The sequence below is a fragment of the Sus scrofa genome, chromosome 15 (genome assembly GCF_000003025.6).
Source record: "Sus scrofa isolate TJ Tabasco breed Duroc chromosome 15, Sscrofa11.1, whole genome shotgun sequence".
NCBI classification, from domain to species: Eukaryota; Metazoa; Chordata; class Mammalia; order Artiodactyla; family Suidae; genus Sus; species Sus scrofa.
The window spans coordinates 66361830-66382408 of record NC_010457.5 but is presented as its reverse complement, the minus strand read 5'-3'; the positions used below and the strand labels follow the sequence as shown (position 1 = coordinate 66382408).

Here is a 20579-nt window from a genome sequence, read left to right as displayed (position 1 = left end):
AAAAAGCATTCAGCTTATTACAAGTTAAGAATTTAGGCATTACAGACATATATTCATTTTTATTATACGGTACATACACATTGTTACCCATCAGTTAACATGGAACTTTAAAAAGTTACATGCGTGGAGTTCCTCTTGTGGCCCAGCAGAAATGAATCCGACTAGGAACCATGAGGTTGCAGGTTCGATTTCTGACCTCGCTCAGTGGGTTAAGGATCCAGTGTTGCTGTGAACTGTCGTGTAGGTTGCAGATGCAGTGTGGATCTGGCATGGCTATAGCTGTGGCATCGGCCGACAGCTATAGCTCCAATTAGATCCCTAGTCTGGGAACCTTCATATGCCACGGGTGCAGCCCTAAAAAGACAAAAAGCCAAAAAAAAAAAAAAAAAAGTTACATTCATAATATTGAAACTATGCTTCAATGTTAATGTCCTTAAAAATGAATAATTATGGTCTTCTAAAACTGTTTTCACTTTATGATATAATTTATCAGTTTGTCAATGTTTTCTCTGAGCAAAATTTATGAGTTTTAATCACAATAGGTTTTTATTTGGGAGGACCTCTGATATTAGATGTATTAATATAGAATGAAAGTTCTCCAAAATTATAGCATTCTAATAGCCAAATAATTTTATTTTGTAGTCATAAATTTAATAGAGGTAGTTTGACTTGTGTTGTATTTTGTTTCCTATAAAAAGATATTCTTTTTTATTAATATAGCTTATACTTTTTTAAAAATAAAGAGTTCACTGAACCAACTCCAGTGTATGATAAAAAATCCTTTTGTGAACAGTAGCCTGAAGTTTCAAGACAGTTGGAAAAATTAAGGTCATTGTCTCGCAATGGAAGCAAGGGTGTTATCTAAATGGCACCCCCTGCTGTATAAGAAGATTAAGGTCACAACATAGGCATCATTAAATAATCTTCTAATTACCTAAAGAACTTTTAGTGACATTGTGAATGCTTTTTATAATTTGAGCAGAGGGAAAAAGTGAGATATGTTTTTATTATTTAAAGAATGACTCTTGCTTTATGAAGGAAGAGAGAAGCAAAGAATTGAAAAGTACCATTTTGGAGGACAATGTGAAAAAAAAAGAATGTATTTATATAACTGGGTCACTTACTGTACAGCAGAAATTGACAGAACCTTGTAAATCAAATATAATTAAAAAAGTAAAAAAAGAAAAGTATAATTTTAGAGTTATTCACATCAGGATGCGGTATTGTCCCTGTAACTGGTAACAGTTTACTTTATGCACTCTTTTGTAGAGAGTAAAAATGATTAAGAAATGGCTCTTTCCTTTGTAACCTTATAGCCTAGTAATGGTATAATAAAACACAGATTGCAAATAATCATGAATGTTCAAAGAAAGTCCCAAACATATCTGTCTGAAAGATTCCTGGGTAATATCTTTTTGAGATCATTATGAAAGGATAGTTAGGATTATAAAAGTCAAAAGAGCATATGCTATAAGCATGAAGGATCTGAAGTAGAATATTATGACTAAAAATACAACAGTGGGAAATGTTTATTAAGCACCTCTTGTGTTTCAGCTGATGCTAGGTATTGGGGATACCGAGATGAATAAGATTCAGTTTTTGCTCTCAAGGAGCTAAAATCCTGTTTAGGATTTGTGTTCATAGAAGTGATAGTTCAAACAGTGGAATCACATGAAATGACTGAGGCAAAAAGCTTAAAGAAAAGATTTCTGGACAAAAATCATTAGGAATGGCTGCATTTAGAAAAGAAAAAAAAATCCAATGAAGCAGACAGTAGTAGTATTAAAAATATGTATAGTTAAGAAGAGCATCAAATTAGTTCCATGACCTGGAGCTTAAGGGTAGATATGGATTTTAATAAGGAAGAGGCAATGAGCAATGCCAGATTTATAGAGAGCGGTTAAAAATGAGACGAGCAGAGATTAGTGGAATGTAGTGATTAGGAAAATTTAAGTCCCTTTATAAACAAAGTGGAAGGGAGACTTGGGTGTGGCACAAATATTAAAGATTCTGAAAACTGAGGAAGAAATAGATAAAAGGTGGTGAGATGAGATTGAGAGGAAAGGACAGAGTTCCCATCATGGCTCAGTGGAAACGAATCTGACTAGCACCCATTAGGTTGGATCCCTGGCCTTGCTCAGTGGGTTAAGGATCTGGTGTTGCTGTGGCTGTGGTGTAGGCCAGTGGCTACACTTCCAATTTGACGCCTAGCCTGGGAAACTCCATGTGATGTGGATGCAGCCCTAAAGAGACAAAAAAAAAAAAAAGAGAGAGAGAAAGAGAGAGAGAAAGGGAAGGAGAGCTATAGGATAAGGGGAGTGGTAAAGGATTAAAAGAGATCAAAGGTCTTGCTGAGATATAGGAAATGGAAATACAGAAACTGTGATTAGAAGAGCACTTAAGAGCTTAAGATCTTAGAGATTTTAGAATTTTGTGTGAATGTGCTCTAAATGGAATCAAGGAGAAATGAAAGGGCAAGTTGTAATTAAACAAATCAGAGTAGGAGTTGGTGCAATAAGGCAAAGGGAAACTAGTAAAAAGCATCTTTGCAAGTTTAAATGAAGATTCAAGACAACTTCATATTCTGATGAAGCCGTTTGGAATCAGTCTCATGGATATGCCTCTTCTGCTCTTAATGAGTAATAAGTTGATTCATTTAACAGATATTTATTGTATATCTATTATGTACAAGATACTGTTTTAGGTATTTGGGATCTGTTGCCGAATCCTGTGTGTGATAGTACCAGTTTATAATACTAAAATATTAACTAACTTGTTTTATACATTGTGGTGTAAAAAACAGTCTTACACTATTTAAATTATGTTCAAGCCATGAATTTCTTGAGGCTAAGAATTAGGTTTAATTTATCTGTGCATGCTAACTACTAAACATAGTACCTGGTACTTAATAGGTGTATTCATGAAATGTCTGAGTTACTGAAACTGTTGAATAAAGAACAGAATAATTCTGGAGGTTTTTACATGGAATTAGTAGCTGTTCTGTTTTTAAAAGGTGGTGGAAAAACAATGCTAAAATTATATATAGTGTTACAGAGCCTTTTAATGAGAAAGATGTGCTTTTTTATATCACTGACTTCTAGATTCTTGCTATCAAGGCAAAATTTAGTAGAGATTATGAAATGTAGTATGAAATTATTTCCCTTCTTTGGTATAACTTTATCCGTATATGTCAGAAGAAGTCTCTAATGTGTATTTTTAATAATGCATGATATTGCTATAATCACTACAATGTGGTCTCGGTCTTTACTCAATATAAAAGTAAATCTTTTCTTACCAGCAAGGAATATGGAGGTTCCCAGGCTAGAGGTCCAATTGGAGCTGTAGCCACCGGCCTACACCAGAGCCACAGCAATGTGATATCCGAGCTGCCTCTGCAACCCACACCACAGCTCAGGGCAATGCCAGATCCTCTCAACCCACTGAGCAAGGGCAGGGATCGAACCTGCAACCTCATGGTTCCTAGTCAGATTAATTAACCACTGTACCACGATGGGAACACCCACTTGAGTGCTCTCTAAGCTTTAATTATCTTCATCAAGAGTTTTATCAGAAAACAATAAAACAGTAAGGTAGCATCTTTGTAATTTTTGCCAGCAAGAGATGTAATTCTGTCCACAGGACTATACCTTTTTTTTTTTTCCCATTTAAATCTGTGGTGAATAGAACTCATGTTTTGTTGAAATTTTCTATTCAACTCTTTTAGATTTCATTTTTTTAGAGTTAAAAAAGCAAAAAGGAGAGGTTGTTTTTTTTTTTTTTTTTTTTTTGGTAACTAAACGGTAACAAAAAGTATCATTATTTTTAAATTTTTCATTTACTTCCAACATATTATGTTGAAACTAAGTTGCAATGCATAGTCAGGTCTGATATAAACAGAGGGTAAGGAAACCTTATGTTTACTTTAACAGAACACAATACCTCTCATACAGTAAATTCTTCAGATGGCCTTGAATGTAGGTTTTGATATTGTTTTCATAGTATCAAGCCAGGGGAACTTAATTATTTCCCAGAAGTAAAAGGAAGATTTCCAGGTATTAACAAATCTTCTGCCAAATCCCTACAAAGTGTGAAAAGTAAATTGTGCTTTTGATTGCATAACACTTGGTGGGATTATAACTCTTGGTACTAGATTCTCTTTACAATAAAAATAGAGATTGAAAAGTCACACATTTGAATTGAGTATGACTTGCTATCACAAAGTTTAAAAACGATTTTCATATGATAACCACTTAGAAATACATTAATAAGTCCATTCATTAGGTCATTATGCTGTCAGATATATTGCTTTATCAGCTGGAACATAATCTCTTCTTGGCTATCAACTCTCCTCACCTAAAAGATGTTGGATAGAGAACATAGCTTCAATTCTGGCACATGGAAACTAGGAACTCTGCCTGGAGTGTTTGACAATTTGAGTAATGACTTGGGGACAGATTCTGGATTTATTTTTATTGATTTTCAACTGTATATTAATAGGATTTTTTTTTATCTTCATATGAGTAAAAATTTTTGATAATATATTAATGTACAGGTATTAGCAGGAAGTTTGCCTCACTTCTGCACGTCAAAATTTAGTGAAAATTACTTATTTAAAGCATCATTCTCAAGTCTCAAAATTCAAAGTAAATAAGTTGATACCATTCATTTTAATTATTTTTAGAATGCTTTCATATTTCTAGAAAACATCTTATTCTGTAGGGTTTGAAGAACAGAAATGCAAAAGAAAAAATGTCATAAAAATTGAATAGATAAATTATTATACATTTTAACAAACTACAAGTGCTGAAATCAGATATCTTTTTTTTTTTAATTGTACAACTTTAAGTGTGTTTTTTTCCCTCCCAGGACATTTATTCAGAGCAGCTGGGGATCAACCGTTTAACCTGTCCACAGTGTCGAGTGCCTTCCCAATGGTCAGCCACCCAGTCTTTGGTCTACATTCAGCCAGCTCAGGGCATTCAGAATTTGGTGGTTTGGGGACACTTGGTACACCCACAGCCTTAGCCGCACATCCCCAACTAGCGTCTTTTCCAGGTAAACATCTGTTACAAACAATATTCAAAGAAAAGAGGAAAGCTTGCAAATGTTCAAGCAATAGTTTGTTTATTAAATTGAATGGAAAGAATAGTTGAATGCCTGGTATATCAAAACTCTTGTAAAGAATTAGTGCAATACTTTTTATAATGTGCAAAAAATAAATAAAACACACTGTGTTGTATTAGATGGTAATACAAGTAATGAGGCGTTCAAGTGTTGAGCTCAAGAAACAGGCATCTGCCATAAGTGTGAACAAGTAAGCCAAGTTTTTCTCATGCTTTTTATTGAAATAGGGAACTGTGTGTACTAGAAGTGTAGAGCTTGATAAATGTTTGTCTTATTTGGTTCTTTTAAAAAATTATTTAACTTACAATAGAAAACTAAAGTCCAGTTTTTATCTTGAATATACGTTTATTTTTGAGTTCTCATTTCTCTGCATTTTGTAAGATGAGCTTGGCTCTTAAGTTGCTATTTTTTCCATGTTTCACTAAAACATCCATAGATTTATACCACTTATATGGCAGGAAGACCAGCATTATCCCAAGTTCTTCAGATTATGAGGATTCAGGAGTTAGTAAGATGACAATTAAACTTAACTTAGACAAATATACTATAATTTGTATTGTTACATTATTTTGAAAGTCCCAACTTTAATGTTTCCAGTGATTAATTTTACTTTAATAAATTTTGGTTAGGGATGCGTGATTTAATGCTATGTAAACTAGTTTAAAAATTAGAGCATAGGAGTTCCCGTCGTGGCTCAGTGGTTGAAGAATCCGACTGGGAACCATGGGGTTGCGGGTTCGGTCCCTGGCCTTGCTCAGTGGGTTGGGGATCCAGCATTGCTGTGAGCTGTGGTGTAGGTTGCAGATGCGGCTCGGATCTCACGTTGCTGTGGCTGTGGTGTAGGCCAGAGGCTACAGCTCCGATTGGACCCCTAGCCTGGGAACCTCCATATGCCATGGGAGCAGCCCTAGAAAAGGCAAAAAGACAAAAAAATTAAAAAATAAAAATAAAAAATAAAATAAAATAAAAATTAGAGCGTAATTCAGAGACAAGTAGATCTGAATTTAAATTCAGCTTTACTACCTTTTAGCTATGTGACCTTGATTGAACAAGTAATCTGACCTCTCAGCCTCAGTTTTCTCATCTGAAAAATGAGGATAATAATAGTATCTGCCTTTTAGTATTCTTATGAAGATTAAAGGACATAAGCCATGTTCAGTGCAGGTGCATGCATGTTTAGCACACGTAATTAGTGTATAATTGGTAGACATCATTTTTTTCCCCTATGAAGTGCTTCTTTAAAAGGAAACAAATATCTTACTTGAATTATGTATGTAGAAAGGCAAGATAGTTAAATGTATACTTCATGTACTATTTCTTGAGTCATATTATTTAATTCGGAGAGGGGATGTGAGGATGAGTAATAATGTCTAGAAAGTTAAAGTCTTAATCTAAGTATTAACATTTGCCTTAAAAATACCAATAGGAGGGAGTTCCCATCATGGCTCAGCAGAAACGAATCCAACTAGTATCCATTGAGGATGTGGGTTTGATCCATGGCCTCGCTTAGTGGATCGGGGATCCAGTGTTGCTGTGAGCTATGTTGTAGGTCTCAGGTGCAGCCTAGATCTTGTGTTGCTGTGGCTGTGGTGTAGGCTAGCAGCTGTAGCTCCAATTCGGCTCCTAGCCTGGGAACTTCCATATTCCATGGGTGCATCCCTAAAAAACAAAACAAAAGAAAACAAAAGAAAATACTAGTAGGAATTTATGTCAGTCAATTTGGAGCATGGTTACTTAGCAAGATGAACATTCAATAGATGTTTGCTGAAATATAGGACTGCTCAGTAAAAATCAAATAAGTAATAGTTAATAAAGTTACTAGTATCTTAAATTTTAAAAATTATATTATCATAGTTACTGTATGTTATATAGTTTGATACATATGTATATAAAGTATTAATTATTTTTGAGCATTTCTAAAACAATGTAATTATTGTGTTATTAAAATCAAATATATTCAGCAATGGAAAGATGTTTAACAGTTATGAAGAACTGCTCATATCAACTTCAATAAGGTTGATACTTGCACTGAAGAGAAAAAAATTGATAATTTCCCTAGCCTACATAAACTATTCACTCACTCATTTATTGTACAGAGTTCTCTGAGTATCTGTTATGTTCTGTGTACTAGGCCAAGCACTGATGAATACACTGACACATAGTATATGTTATGTTGCTTCTAGTTTTTAAGAGATGGATAAACAGACAATTACAAGACAAAGTCTTTAGTGGTAAAAGTATGCCTGTATAAGCATACTTTTTTTTTCCTTTTTTTTTTTTTTTTTTTTTTTTTTTTTTAGGGCCACAGGTGCAGCATATGGAAGTTCCCAGGCTAAGGGTCAAATCAGAGCTACAGTTGCTGGCTTATATCACAGCCATGGCAATGCCAGACCTGAGCCGCGTCTGTGACCTGTAACACAGGTCATCACAACACCAGATCCTTAAACCACTGAGCAGGGCCAGGATCAGACCTACTGCCTCATGGGTACTAGTCAGGTTTGTTTCCACTGAGCCATAACAGAAACTCCATAAACATACTTTTTTGTCAAACGAACAGAGACTGTGTCTAGTTTTAGAGGACTCATTTGTTTAAGTTGTACATTTTGTATAACTTAAAATTGTTTTCTATAATTGATTTTATTCATAAGGGTAACCAAAATGCCAACATTTTTAATCACCTATTATATTAATGAAGCCACATTAGGAAGATTTTACTAGGAATTTTAAATGAGGAATAGTTTATTTTTAAATATTACGCACTTCTAAATTGGTCTTCATTACAAATGATTAAATCAACAGATGCAAAATTACTTAATGGATATTAGTATAATAAAATTATTTCCATTTTATATTAAAGTAGTAGTTCATGGTAAGTCATTTAAAAATATTTACCATTTTAATCATTATATTTTTATATTACCATGAATTTTTGTGAAATATCTGACGCTATCAACTATGAAAGACTTAAATTCTGTTTTCTAGGTTCAAATTGGATTCAGTATATCCTCTGAAATATTAGGATCTTTCAGTTGAATGTGATTAACATTGCTACTATGCAGTTACTGCCTTTGAATATATTTAGAAATTCATCATGTGCTAGTTTATATAATTATTGTGATTTTCATTTTATCAACAAAACTAGTTTGTTGGCTTTTTAAATTTTTCATAAATTTGGAAGATAAATAAGCTCATCACTTAAAATAAATTCTGTTGTCTCATGAAATATTAGACACTCGTAAAATTTGTGATCAGAAGCTTTACCATTTTCATCTTTTTATTTAATTGATCTTATTTACTTGTAGTCTTACTCTTGATATCACTTTATTTGTAACGTCCATGTTGTCCGACTTTTTCTTTCTAATCCCTATTGTGTGCTTATTTATCTTTGACATTCCGATGTACATTGCAATATTTTTTCTGAGTTTGATTACGTCTAAAATATTTGTCTTATTCCACTTTGATTACCTTACCGATTTGTTGGTTGTTTACAAAGTCTGCACATTGAACTGTAATGCTTTAACTATAGACTCTGTTTTAAATAATATAAATATTTCAGGAAACTGAAATTTCCTTTTTTATCAGTTAGGTGGAACCTAGTTTTCAAACCTATAAATAACAATAGATTCCAGCTGTGCTGATACAAGCCCCAAATACATAATTTTTCTTCCTATCTAAATACAGTTCTTTCATCTAAACATTAGATAAGTGATTAATGGTTTAGTGTAGTTATTCTTGGTTCAGTTCCCATCATTCAGGCACTGCTGAATATACATTGTTGTCATTTCACTAGCAGTGCCTTCCTGCGGTGCCGAAGAATGGCTTTTGCAGTTTTCTGTTTATACTGTTTTTAGACCTTTCAGAATGTCAACTACCATGAACAATTCACTTTTTTTAAGCTAGATTTTTGTCTTTAGATGAAGGTGCATGTTACATCCTACTATTTAATGAAGAGATATTCCTAGAAAAGATTTAAAGATCATATAATACAATACGCTGACAATATTGAATTTTTCCCATTCTGTATTATTGGGGTTTTTCCTGTAGTTCTTTTGTGGTTATCACAGTTCATGAAAAATATTTCTTGGAAGATTAGTCTGAAAGGTAATAACTAATTTGCTAATTTAGCTAATTAGCCAATTGGAAATATTCTTTCTGAGATTTTTAGATGGGGTAATTATTTGGGTAAAATAATCCCATTTCCTTTGGATTATTTTCACATCTCTTCTTAATCTTCACCCTTCTTCCCTAATTTATGTATTCTCTAAAATTTTGGCATTCCCGTCGCGGCTCAGTGGTTAACGAATCCGACTAGGAACCATGAGGTTGTGGGTTCGATCCCCGGCCGTGAGCTGTGGTGTAGGTTGCAGATGCGGCTCAGATCCCGCATTGCTGTGGCTCTGGTGTAGGCCAGTGGCTGCAGCTCTGATTTGACCCCTAGCCTGGGAACCTCCATATGCCTTGGGAGCAGCCCTCAAAAGGCAAAAAGACAAATAAAATGAAATAAAATTTGGCCTCTCTCTTTTAAAAAATGTTTTGACTAAAAGCCACCATTTGAATATCTAAATTGCATCTGATGATTTTCTACCATTTAGGCATTTTACACTGATAAAACAATGTTGTTATCTGTAACTTATGAGAGGAAGTATAAATATAATTCAGGCTTTCTTCATTAACTTTAAGGGGAGAAACTTTGTATGTCTTTTATATTTTAATGTGGCTTATTTGTTTTGGAAATCTTCTTTAAAGCACTTTTCATTTCTTAGCCCCCCATCCCCCCCAAAAAAAAGGCTACTAATTTTTTTTATTTCTTTATTGTTTTGTTTCAGTATAGAATGTTTTCTTTCAAAAATGCATTTGAGATATGCTGGATTGCAGTGGTCTTTGTATTATTATTTAAACCACCTGATTTATTAAAACTAGATATATAATTTAAGGAAATTCTTAATATAGATTGTAGGTGGTGACCTTAAATTCTAAGATTTTAAAATAGATTAGAATGGTCTTAAACATTTTTGAGAAAATTATATGTATGTTATCAAAGAGTCAAATATTCCAAGTTTCCCATTTTATTTTTAAAAGCCAAAGACTACCTTTGTTCTTCATAGCTTGAACTCAAGGTATTTGCTAAGTGAAGAGCCTTGTACACTGTTTTAATGAGAGGATAAGTGTATAATTTCTTTTTTGCTGTTGTTGTTTTGTTTTTTTGCCTTTTCTGGGGCCGCACTGGCGGCATATGGAGGTTCCCAGGCTAGGGGTTGAATCGGAGCTGTAGCCAGCAGCCTACGCCAGAGCCACAGCAACATGGGATCCGAGCCGCGTCTGCCACCTACACCACAGCTCACGGCAACGCCGGATCCTCAACCCACTGAGCAAGGCCAGGGATCGAACCTGCAACCTCATGGTTCCTAGTCGGATTCATTAACCACTGAGCCACGACGGGAACTCCCTTCTTCTTCTTTTGTGTGTGTGTGTGTGTGTGTGTGTGTGTGTGTGTGTGTGTAATTTCTAATCAGCTGTTTTATAATTAGAAAGATGATCAGAACTATTTGTAATTCAGCAATTCTATTCCAAGATGAAACTTGAAATTATTTTTTAGGAATAAAATATAAAAAGCTTACTAAGTTAACTAGAAAGTTAATTCAAATAATTTTGCTTGTTTGTTTGGTGTTTGGCTTTGAGGTGCAGAATGGTGGCGAACAGCAGACGTTCATTCGCGTGCAGGGGCGACCTTCTTTCCACCATTACTGGGAATTCCACCACTGTTTGCTCCTCCAGCCCAGAATCATGATTCTTCATTCCATTCAAGGACTTCAGGAAAAAGTAACCGAAATGGTCCTGAGAAAGGTATCCATATTAACTTAAGTATACAAATCCGCCATTCCAATACCTATTTCAATAGAGTTCAGGTTTTATAACAGTTAAAGCACTGTGCTAGATACTTTCACATTGTCTTGCTTGGTCCTTATAATACTTAGGAGATTAGAAGCATTCTTGTTTTGCAGCCAATGTTAAATAAGTTACTCAAGGAAATACTGTTTGCATGTTGATGTTGCAGAGCGTAATGTGAACCCAGGTTTTTTTTAACTCCCAACTCCACTTCTTTTTCCTCTATATCTCATTATCTCCTATCATATACATTGCTTCTTCTGTAATTGTTAATTAATACTGCTATTTTAGTACTCTTTTTCTCTTAAATTATCATTAGTATTTCATAGTTTATAATTGTTGCTAGAGTACATTTGTGAATTTAATAGCATTTTAGATGGTTTATTGTTTGTTAACTTTCTTTTCGCTTAAGTATTGGGCAAGTTTTCTCGGAAAGGAGGCATACTTGCATTTAATTGTCGTTCTAAACATTTTTTAATTGAAGTGAAATTCACATAAATGTAAAATAACCATTTTAAAGTGAACAATTCAGTGAAATTTAATTCATTCAGTGTTGTAGAGTAATCACCTCTATCTAGTTTCAAAATGTTTTCATCACCCCAAAAAGAAACCTCATACTCATTAAGCAGTTTTTCCCTATTATTACCTCTCCCAGTCCCTGACAGCCACTAGTTTGCACTTTCTCTCTGTAGATTTACCTGTTATGAATATCTCATATAGATGGATTCATATAACTTGTGACCTTTTGTATCTGGCTTCTTTCACTTTTAACATAATGTTTTTAAGAGCCATCCACATTTTAGCATGTATTACTTCATACTTTTTTATGGCTGAATAATGTTCTATTGTATAAACACCTATGTTTTTTATTTTCAAGGTGTAAATGGGTCAATAAATGGAAACAGTACATCATCTGTATCCTGTATCAATACATCTGTACTATCCACTACTGCTTCAAGTTCTGTGGGACAAACTAAAAGTATAAGCTCAGGTGGAGGAAATCGAAAAGGTAATCAGGAACAAAACAAAACCCAGCCTTTGGATGCTAGAGCCGAAAAAATCAAAGATAAGGTAAGTTATCCTTTGAAGAACAAATATATAACAGATCTATAGATAAGTATTCTAAAAGTCAAACCACCTGAATTCATGGAACAACTTTTTATGAATTATCAATTCCTGTTTTTACTAATACTTAATTATTATGGGTAGTTTTAATATTATGGATCTTAAAAAATTAAAACTGTCATCACCAGTGTATATAATATAAATAGTGATAGTAGGTAAGATTTATTGAGAACTTATATAATACAAGCTCTGCTCTTCCTGCTTTGCATGTAATATCTATTTCCATCCTCCCTATACCCCTCATGAGTTAAGTATTATTACAAATGAGAGAAAAGAGCCCTGAAATAGTTGGCTATCACATGGTTAGGATTCGATGTCAGGTAAGTTGACTTCAGAGCCCATGCTTTAGGAAAACAGACACACACAAAAATACATTATTGAAAATTTCAGGTATACAAGGCAGAGATAGTAGCATAATGATCTTGTGTACCCATTATTCACCATCACAGTTACCTCTTTATGGCCAATTTTATTTCATCATAACCCCAGCTGTCAGGTTATCAATTTAATGCCTCTTAGCTCTGAATTCTCCCTTTTCTTTGCCAGTTGGCACAACATTAGACTTTATCAATAGAGGGTCCTGGAGAGACACTGGAAGAGCAAAGGGCTTCTGTTTGATCCTGATTCAAGTGTTTTCTTCTTGCTCTTATGCTGTGGCTGCCAGTAGGTGGCTTCCTCATCAGCTGGCAGCAGTTCTACCAGTTGTGTTCAGGAGACGGTAATGAATACCGTCCAGTGAGTTTCACTGACATCTCAGCAGATGGCTTGTTAGTACGTTTTGCTGGAATGCCAGTGGTTGACTTTCTAGCTAATTTTACCATCACCGTTGCTAGCTGGTTCCCAGCAAGTTTTTGTGGCACTCCTGCAGGTGGTGTTACCTATGTATCAGCCTTGATCTGTGATGCCTCAATGAACTTCTTTGCCATCAGTGAGCAACAGCCAAGTCCTTTCTAACAGAGTCTGAAGCTCAGCCTTGAGTGAATGAGCAATTGGAGGAGAGAGACCCTCTTCCAAGTTTATCTTTTTTTAATTCTCTACCTCAGCCCTGTGGGAAGTGGCTATTCCCTATATTTGCTATTCCAGTATTCTTTGCAGGTTACTTTCCCTCTTAGTAGTTCATATTCTTTTACTAGTTATTACTTCTTTATGATAAAATTTTCCTGTTCAAATTGTTGCTGTGGTTTCTACCTCTACACTAGACTTTGTCTGCTATAGAGGCAGTATCGGGAGCAGGGTGGGCATGCAGATGGCACGTGGTAAATTCACTCCAATATTCTGGTCACTCAGCGTTTGGATTTATTCTTCCACCTCATGCCAGGGAAACTGTGACATTTCAACTTCATTAAATATAGGCCAGGACTGTGTCCAGATTTCATTCATCCAACCAAGTAAGCTGAGATACCTCCAGCTACATGAAATAACATATTATTTCCAGAATTTTTAGTAAGTGCACCTATCCACATGAATTTACTTGACTCCCAATTACAATTTATTTTTCTTTTCTTTCTTTTTTTAAATTTTTTGCTTTTTAGGGCTACCCATGTGGCACATGGAAGTTCCCAGGCTTGGGGTTGAGTCATAGCCACAGCAACGTGGGATCCAAGCTGGATCTGCAACCTACACCACAGCTCACCACAACACTGGATTCTTATCTCACTGAGTGAGGTCAAGGATCAAACCCGCATGCTCGTGGATACTGGTCAGATTCAAAAACCCACTGAGCCACAATGGGAACTCCTGATTCCCCCGTCTTAAAAGGCTCTTTTATCTTTATATGACGGGCTCTTGGTCTCCATTTAGGTCTCAGCTCAGAAGGGTCTTACCTGGTAACTGCATCTAAATCTTTGCCCCACTCCAATACACACTATCTATCCAATTGTGCTGTTTTAGTCATGGTATTTACTGCTGAAAGCACATAATTATATTGTTTGTTGACTCTCTTCTCCGTGTTCCCACAAAACAGGGTTGATGTCTGTTTTTCACACCCTTGTATCCTCAGAGACTAGGGTAACTATGCCTGGTACACAGTAGCCTTGAATATATATTTTGTTTTGCACTTGAAAGAAGTAAGTGAAAGTTAAGGAGAAGGTACTGAAAAGCTTTCCCAGATTGGTTAGAGGATGAGGGGAGATTAAAACTCTTTCTTGGACATTTTGTATGAACCTAAGTAGACTCATTTTTTAAACATTTAAAAGACAGAAAAAAAGACATACTACCTAATGGTGTGAATACAGAAAAACTACATTGTCTTCCAGTCCCAAACATACGCAGATGCATTATTAGGGACTAAGGAGATGAAATTGGTGGTATCGAAACTGATTTTTCTCTTCTCTGGTACCTGGACTCGTGTACTCACATCTACTGTTTTTTTATTTTTTTAAATGGGGACTAAGTTTGTTACCTTATAAAACACAAGCTCTTTGCAGAGTATGCCCTGTGAAGACCACCCGCATGAAAATCAGAGTAAGTGCTTGTTAATGCAGATCCTGGTGCCTTGCTTGGAATTGGGACTCAAGAATCTGCTGGTTGCCGCAAGTTCTGCACATGGATATTATGCACCTTAAAGCTTTGGAACCCACACCTCTAGACATACTCTTGAGGAGTGTAGGACTTCTCTACTTTTAAATAAAAACTGCACATAGCAACAACAAAAGACAAAAAGACAAAAAAAAAAAAAAAAAGCAAAACTGCACAGATGAGTTGAACATTGAAATAGGAATTTATTTTTTTTCTGCCAAATCACAGTAGTTCCTTAATTCCTTTTCTTACTCAGCCCCTACTAAAAGTGAAAATTATGACTGCAGTTTAGTTTCCTTATGATTTTCATAGTCTGGCTTAGAAGCCCATAACAGATTTTTTTTGCAAAGAAGAAGCTGTTTCTCTGCCAAATAAATGCTAGGCTTAATATTACTACATTACTGCTTTTCCCTTTAATCTCTATTTTGTTCTTTCTCATCTTGTGATTTCCCTTATTCCAGTTCATGCTCTGCTTTCTTCTGAGGGAAGGAGATAGCTCAGGGGATGATGGAACTGTTAGCTTACTGAAAGGTGTGTCTGCAGAGGAGGCATTAGAGTTGCTAGTTTGGAGCTATTAACATAGTACCATGGCAAGCATAATATAACAGGAATGATTCTCATATATTTTATTTGACTTAAATCAAATTTCATAGGACACAAAGTGTATAGATTTGTAGTCTGTAACTATGGCTTCAACTTGGTATCCTGTCATGGAGGTGTATTATTGTCTTTTTCCCGAAGCCCAGTAGTCATGAAAGGCTATATTTCTGTTAACAGCGTAACTTTTGTAATCCGCTGATTTTTCTGTATTTTGTTCTCTGTTTTATCTACCAGCAAATGCTGTTGAAATGTTCCTAAATAACTTTGGATTGTACTCAATTTGTTACCCTTCTATTTTAACATTTCTCCATTTTAGTCTTCCTGTTGGCAGAATATTACTTTTTAGTTGTTAAATAGTTGTAATTCATCCATCATTTTTCCTTTTTATCTGCTACCATTGTCTGTTCTTTAAACACAAAACTTGCCTTTTATGTGACTGAATATCCCTTTCCATCTTCGGATTTTCTTTGTTCTATAGGATCTTAAGTGTTCCAGAAACAGAAAAAGAACAGCTCTCTATCATATTTTTCTATCTTTTCTGATATGGAAGTATAAAAAAAATTAAATTCCTTGACCCTAACTAATGCAGCCTCTTAAGCCCTTTTCTACCTGTTTTATCTCCTCGCAGTACTTTTATTATGTATAACTATTTGCTTTTAGATTAATCATCTCTGTAGTGTATCACTGCAACCAGAATTTTTTCCTTTTGCCTCTTTTTGCCTTCAAGAAGTTTCTTGAAGGCAAAGACTCTATCTTAGACGTCAGTGTAGTCCAGCAATTGGAAAGGTGTGTTTGGCTGCTGACTCACTATCTGCACAAAGAAGGACTAAAGCTAAGTGTAGAACATCAATTTATGTAACCCTATCATAACTGGAATTTTTGCTTTGTAAATTGCCCTTTCTGATCTGTTGTGCATCTTGAGATATGGCAGTCCTGTGAGTTATGTATACACATACACACTATATTGGTGTTTTCAGTATTCTGTGCATAATATATCTTATCTTTTTTTCTGGAGAATTCCTATTAGAAAAGTTAATTTGATCAGTTTGTTGAATAATTACCCTTAAAACATATGACTATTTTTTCTAACATGACATTTTGAGATTGAAAATATCATTTAAAAATTAAAAGAGCATACCTCTTACGGAAACTTGAATTTTCTCCAGAAATAAAAATCCTGTTGCAAATCTTGTCTTTATCCAGAAACCAAGGAAGAAAGCTATGGAAAGTTCTAGCAATAGTGATAGTGATTCGGGTACATCATCAGACACCTCAAGTGAAGGCATCAGTAGTAGTGATTCAGACGATCTAGAGGAAGATGAAGAAGAAGATCAAAGTATTGAAGAAAGTGAAGATGATGATTCTGATTCAGAGAGTGAAGCACAACATAAAAGTAACAACCAGGTACTATATAAACTACGATAGATAGTTTCATTGGCAGTAGCTGCACATTATTCATATTTAGGAGTTAACTGGCTTGTCTTAACTCTCAAAGTTTATGAAGTTTAATCTTTTCCTTTCCTTTAGTTCTACCTTTTACACAAGAAAAGATGGAAGATGGTAAAACATTTATAAAGGAACATTTTGTGTATTTTTTTTAGTGAGCTTTGTATCTTGCTTTTTGTGTGTGTGTCTTTTGTCTTTTTAGGGCTGCACTTGCAGCACATGGAGGTTCCCAAGCTAGGGGTCAAATCAGAGCTATAGCGGCCAGCCTATGCCACAGCCACAGCAATGCCAGATCTGAGCCACATCTGTGACCTGCACCACAGCTCATGGCAACGCCGGATCCTTAACCCGCTGAGCAAGGCCAGGGATCGAACCTGCAACCTCATGGTTCCTAGTCAGATTCATTAACCACTGAGCCACGACGGGAACTCCAGGAACTTTTTTAAAGTACCATTTTTTTCTTCATGTTTTACTGCTTGATGTTCTTTGTTTTAATAGATGTTAAGAAGTTGTCTTTAAATTTGTATTTGCAGGTGCTATTACATGGTATTTCAGACCCAAAAGCAGAGGGACAGAAAGCAACTGAAAAAGCCCAGGAAAAAAGAATACACCAGCCATTACCTCTTGTGTCTGAACCCCAGACTCACTCATCATTCCAATCCCAGCAGAAGCAGCCTCAGGTTTTGTCACAGCAGCTTCCATTTATTTTCCAAAGCTCTCAGGCAAAGGAGGAATCTGTGAACAAACACACAAGTGTAATACAGTCTACGGGATTGGTGTCCAATGTGAAACCTTTATCTTTAGTAAATCAAGCCAAAAAAGAGTCTTACATGAAACTCATAGTTCCTTCTCCTGATGTACTTAAAGCAGGGAATAAAAATACCTCTGAAGAATCTAGTCCTTTGACCAGTGAATTGAGATCCAAACGGGTAAGTTAAAAATTATTTATAGAAGAATTTTATTATTGGGAAAAGAGCTTTTATATAGTCTTACAATATGTAAGCTTAAACTAAATTCTACTCTTTGTTTTTTTTTAAATTTTTTTGTCTTTTGTCTTTTTATGGCTCCACCCAAGGCATATAGAGGTTCCCAGGTTAGGGGTTGAATTGGAGCCGTAGCTGCCAGCCTACACCACAGCCACAGCAACACAAGATCTGAGCCACGTCTGTGACCTACACCACAGCTCACAGCAATGCCAGATTCTTAAGCCACTGAGCAAGGCCAGGGATTGAATGGCGTCCTCATGGATACCAGTTGGGTTTGTTAACTGCTGAGCCATGATGGGAACTCCAGTATATATATACATATATATATATATTTTTTTTTGTCTTTTTGCTATTTTTTGGAGCCACTCCCGTGGCATATGGAGGTTCCCAGGCTAGGGGTCGAATCGGAGCTGTAGCCACTGGCCTACGCCAGAGCCACAGCAACGCAGGATCCGAGCCACATCTGCAACCTACACCACAGCTCACGGCAACGCCGGATCGTTAACCTACTGAGCAGGGGCAGGGATTGAACCCGCAACCTCATGGTTCCCAGTCAGATTCGTTAACCGCTGCGCCACGACAGGAACTCCGAGTATATATTTAAAAAAAAAAAAGAAAGAAAAGAAATCGGCTCTTAAGTAATTTACTTCTATTTTCCTGTGATTTATCAATTTTAAATATAAAAATCCTTTATAAAAATCATTTTCCTCTACCATTTTTAGTGATTATACAAAATACAAAATATTTTGTGTAACTTATACAAATGCCAGAACCACTCCTCAGAGAATTTGTTTCATTCTTATTTCTTGACATTAATTTTATATTACTATGTCAACTACACTCATATGTCCAGAAGAATTCTACTAATTAAATGACCAGTGCTTTTTATTCTAGAATTTACCCAGACTAGAGAAAAAATATTATATTTAACACAGTATCCTGACTTTTAGTTATAGAAATCATCATTAGGCATTCTAATCAATGAAAAAGACTTACAGAAAACATACTGTGTTGCCAACCATTCATTTAGTGTTGAACATCATTTACTCATTGAATACTAACATCAATAAGTGCCACTAATATTATTATGCCTGTTGATAGATGACCAAATTAAGATTCATAGGACTTAAATAATTCTCCCAAGATCGTACTGCTTGTTAATGCTGGAGCTAGAATTCAAACCTAGGCAGTGTGATGCTACGGTCCTTTTTTTTTTTTCTTTTTTGGCTGCCCTGTAGCATATGGAATTCCTGGGTCGGGATCAGACCTGAGTTGGAGCTGCGGCAATACCAGATCTTTTAATCCACTGGGCCAGGCTGGGGATCAAACCTGCATCCTGGGGCTGCAGAGACGCCACTAATCCCATTGTACCACAGCAGGAACTCCTATAGTCCTTTTTTGTAATCACTATGATAAAGCTGCTTTTCTTTCTCAAAAAAGTCACAGTGTCCTTGTCCCTTGAGTCTTATTTTGCTGTGAAGAATTTAAGAACAGGGTCAAAGAAAAATGACTTGAACAAATCAGACTCTATTGAGAATCTAAATGAATAGATTTAGCCTGAGTGTATATTGGAATCACCTGGAAAATATTAAAAAAAAGAAATAACCACCTCAGAACAATTTTAAATCAGGATTTTTTTGTATTGTGACTTAGGTATTGCATGTCTAAAACACCTCCCATGTGATTCAGATGTTCAGCCAGATTTGAAAACTATTGATCTAAATGGAATGACTGGTGGTAATATAATAACATGCATATGACACCTTGTAATGCACTGGTCAGTTATAAGGAGTTATTGTTATTAGTGTCACATTTTTGCCTCTCCATGAGTAAATTAAGCTTATATTGTTTGGGTTATTTTAATTTTTCATTAATATATATTCCACTTTATCATGAATTAATAGCACCATATCAAGAGTTACTTCATTATGAAAGGTTTCTTTTTCAAAGCTAAGTTGAAAAGCTTTTTTCTTAAATTCTTATTGAAAGATTTTCATAGGATTGCCTGTTAGAAAATCATTTATTAAACCCTTAATAAATATAGCCAGGCTAGGCTTTCTACATATATGATCTTATATAATCTTTACAAAATTGTGTGAGGTAAAGAAACTAAGGCTGAGAGAGATCAAGTCACTTTTTTTATTTTTTTATTTTTTTATTATAGTTGATTTGCAATATTCTGTCAATTTCTGCTATACAGCAAAGGGACCCAGTTATACATAGATATACATTCTTTTTCTCATATTATCTAACATCGTGTTCCATCACATGTGATTGGATATAGTTCCCTGTACTATATACAGCAGGACCTCATTGCTTATCCACTCCAAATGCAATAGTTTGCATCTACTAACCCCAAACTCCCAAACCACCCCATTCCCTCCCCCTTGGCAACCACAGGTCTGTTCTCCATGTCCATGAGTCTGTTTCTTTTCTGTAGATATGTTCATTTGTGCCATATTTTAGATTCCACATATAAGTAATATCATACGATATTTGCCTTTCTCTTTCTGGTTAAGTCACTTTTCAAGATCACATAACAAGTTAAGAGCAGATGGATTTTAAACCAGGGTCATTTTTACTTCAAAGCCCATAATTAAGATGGAATAATTTGGTGTTTCTGAAATGATAATGGTAGCTAATGGGAAATATTTTCTGTGAATGGACATTTACATTAGACTCAACCCTAAATTATTTTAATCTACCTTTTTTTTATTGGTATCTAGTATTGAGTTAAAGGGTATCTTATAAATACATCTCTTATATCAGCTTTCTTTCTTTTTTTTTATAATTTTTTTATTTTCCCACTGTACAACAAGGGGGTCAGGTTATCCTTACATGTATACATTACAATTACATTTTTCCCCCCACCCTTTGTTCTGTTGCAACATGAGT

The 20579-nt window shown here is 35.2% G+C and overlaps 1 protein-coding gene across 1 annotated transcript in view; it reads left to right on the top strand.

Annotated features, from left to right (window-relative positions):
- BAZ2B (bromodomain adjacent to zinc finger domain 2B) overlaps window positions 1–20579 on the top strand; it is a 156374-nt gene that overhangs the window by 28853 nt on the left and 106942 nt on the right. Inside the window, 5 exon segments of the mRNA XM_021074758.1 lie at window positions 4867–5055; window positions 10804–10968; window positions 11888–12081; window positions 16456–16656; window positions 17232–17627. Of these exon segments, the coding sequence (XP_020930417.1) occupies window positions 4867–5055; window positions 10804–10968; window positions 11888–12081; window positions 16456–16656; window positions 17232–17627 (1145 nt within the window).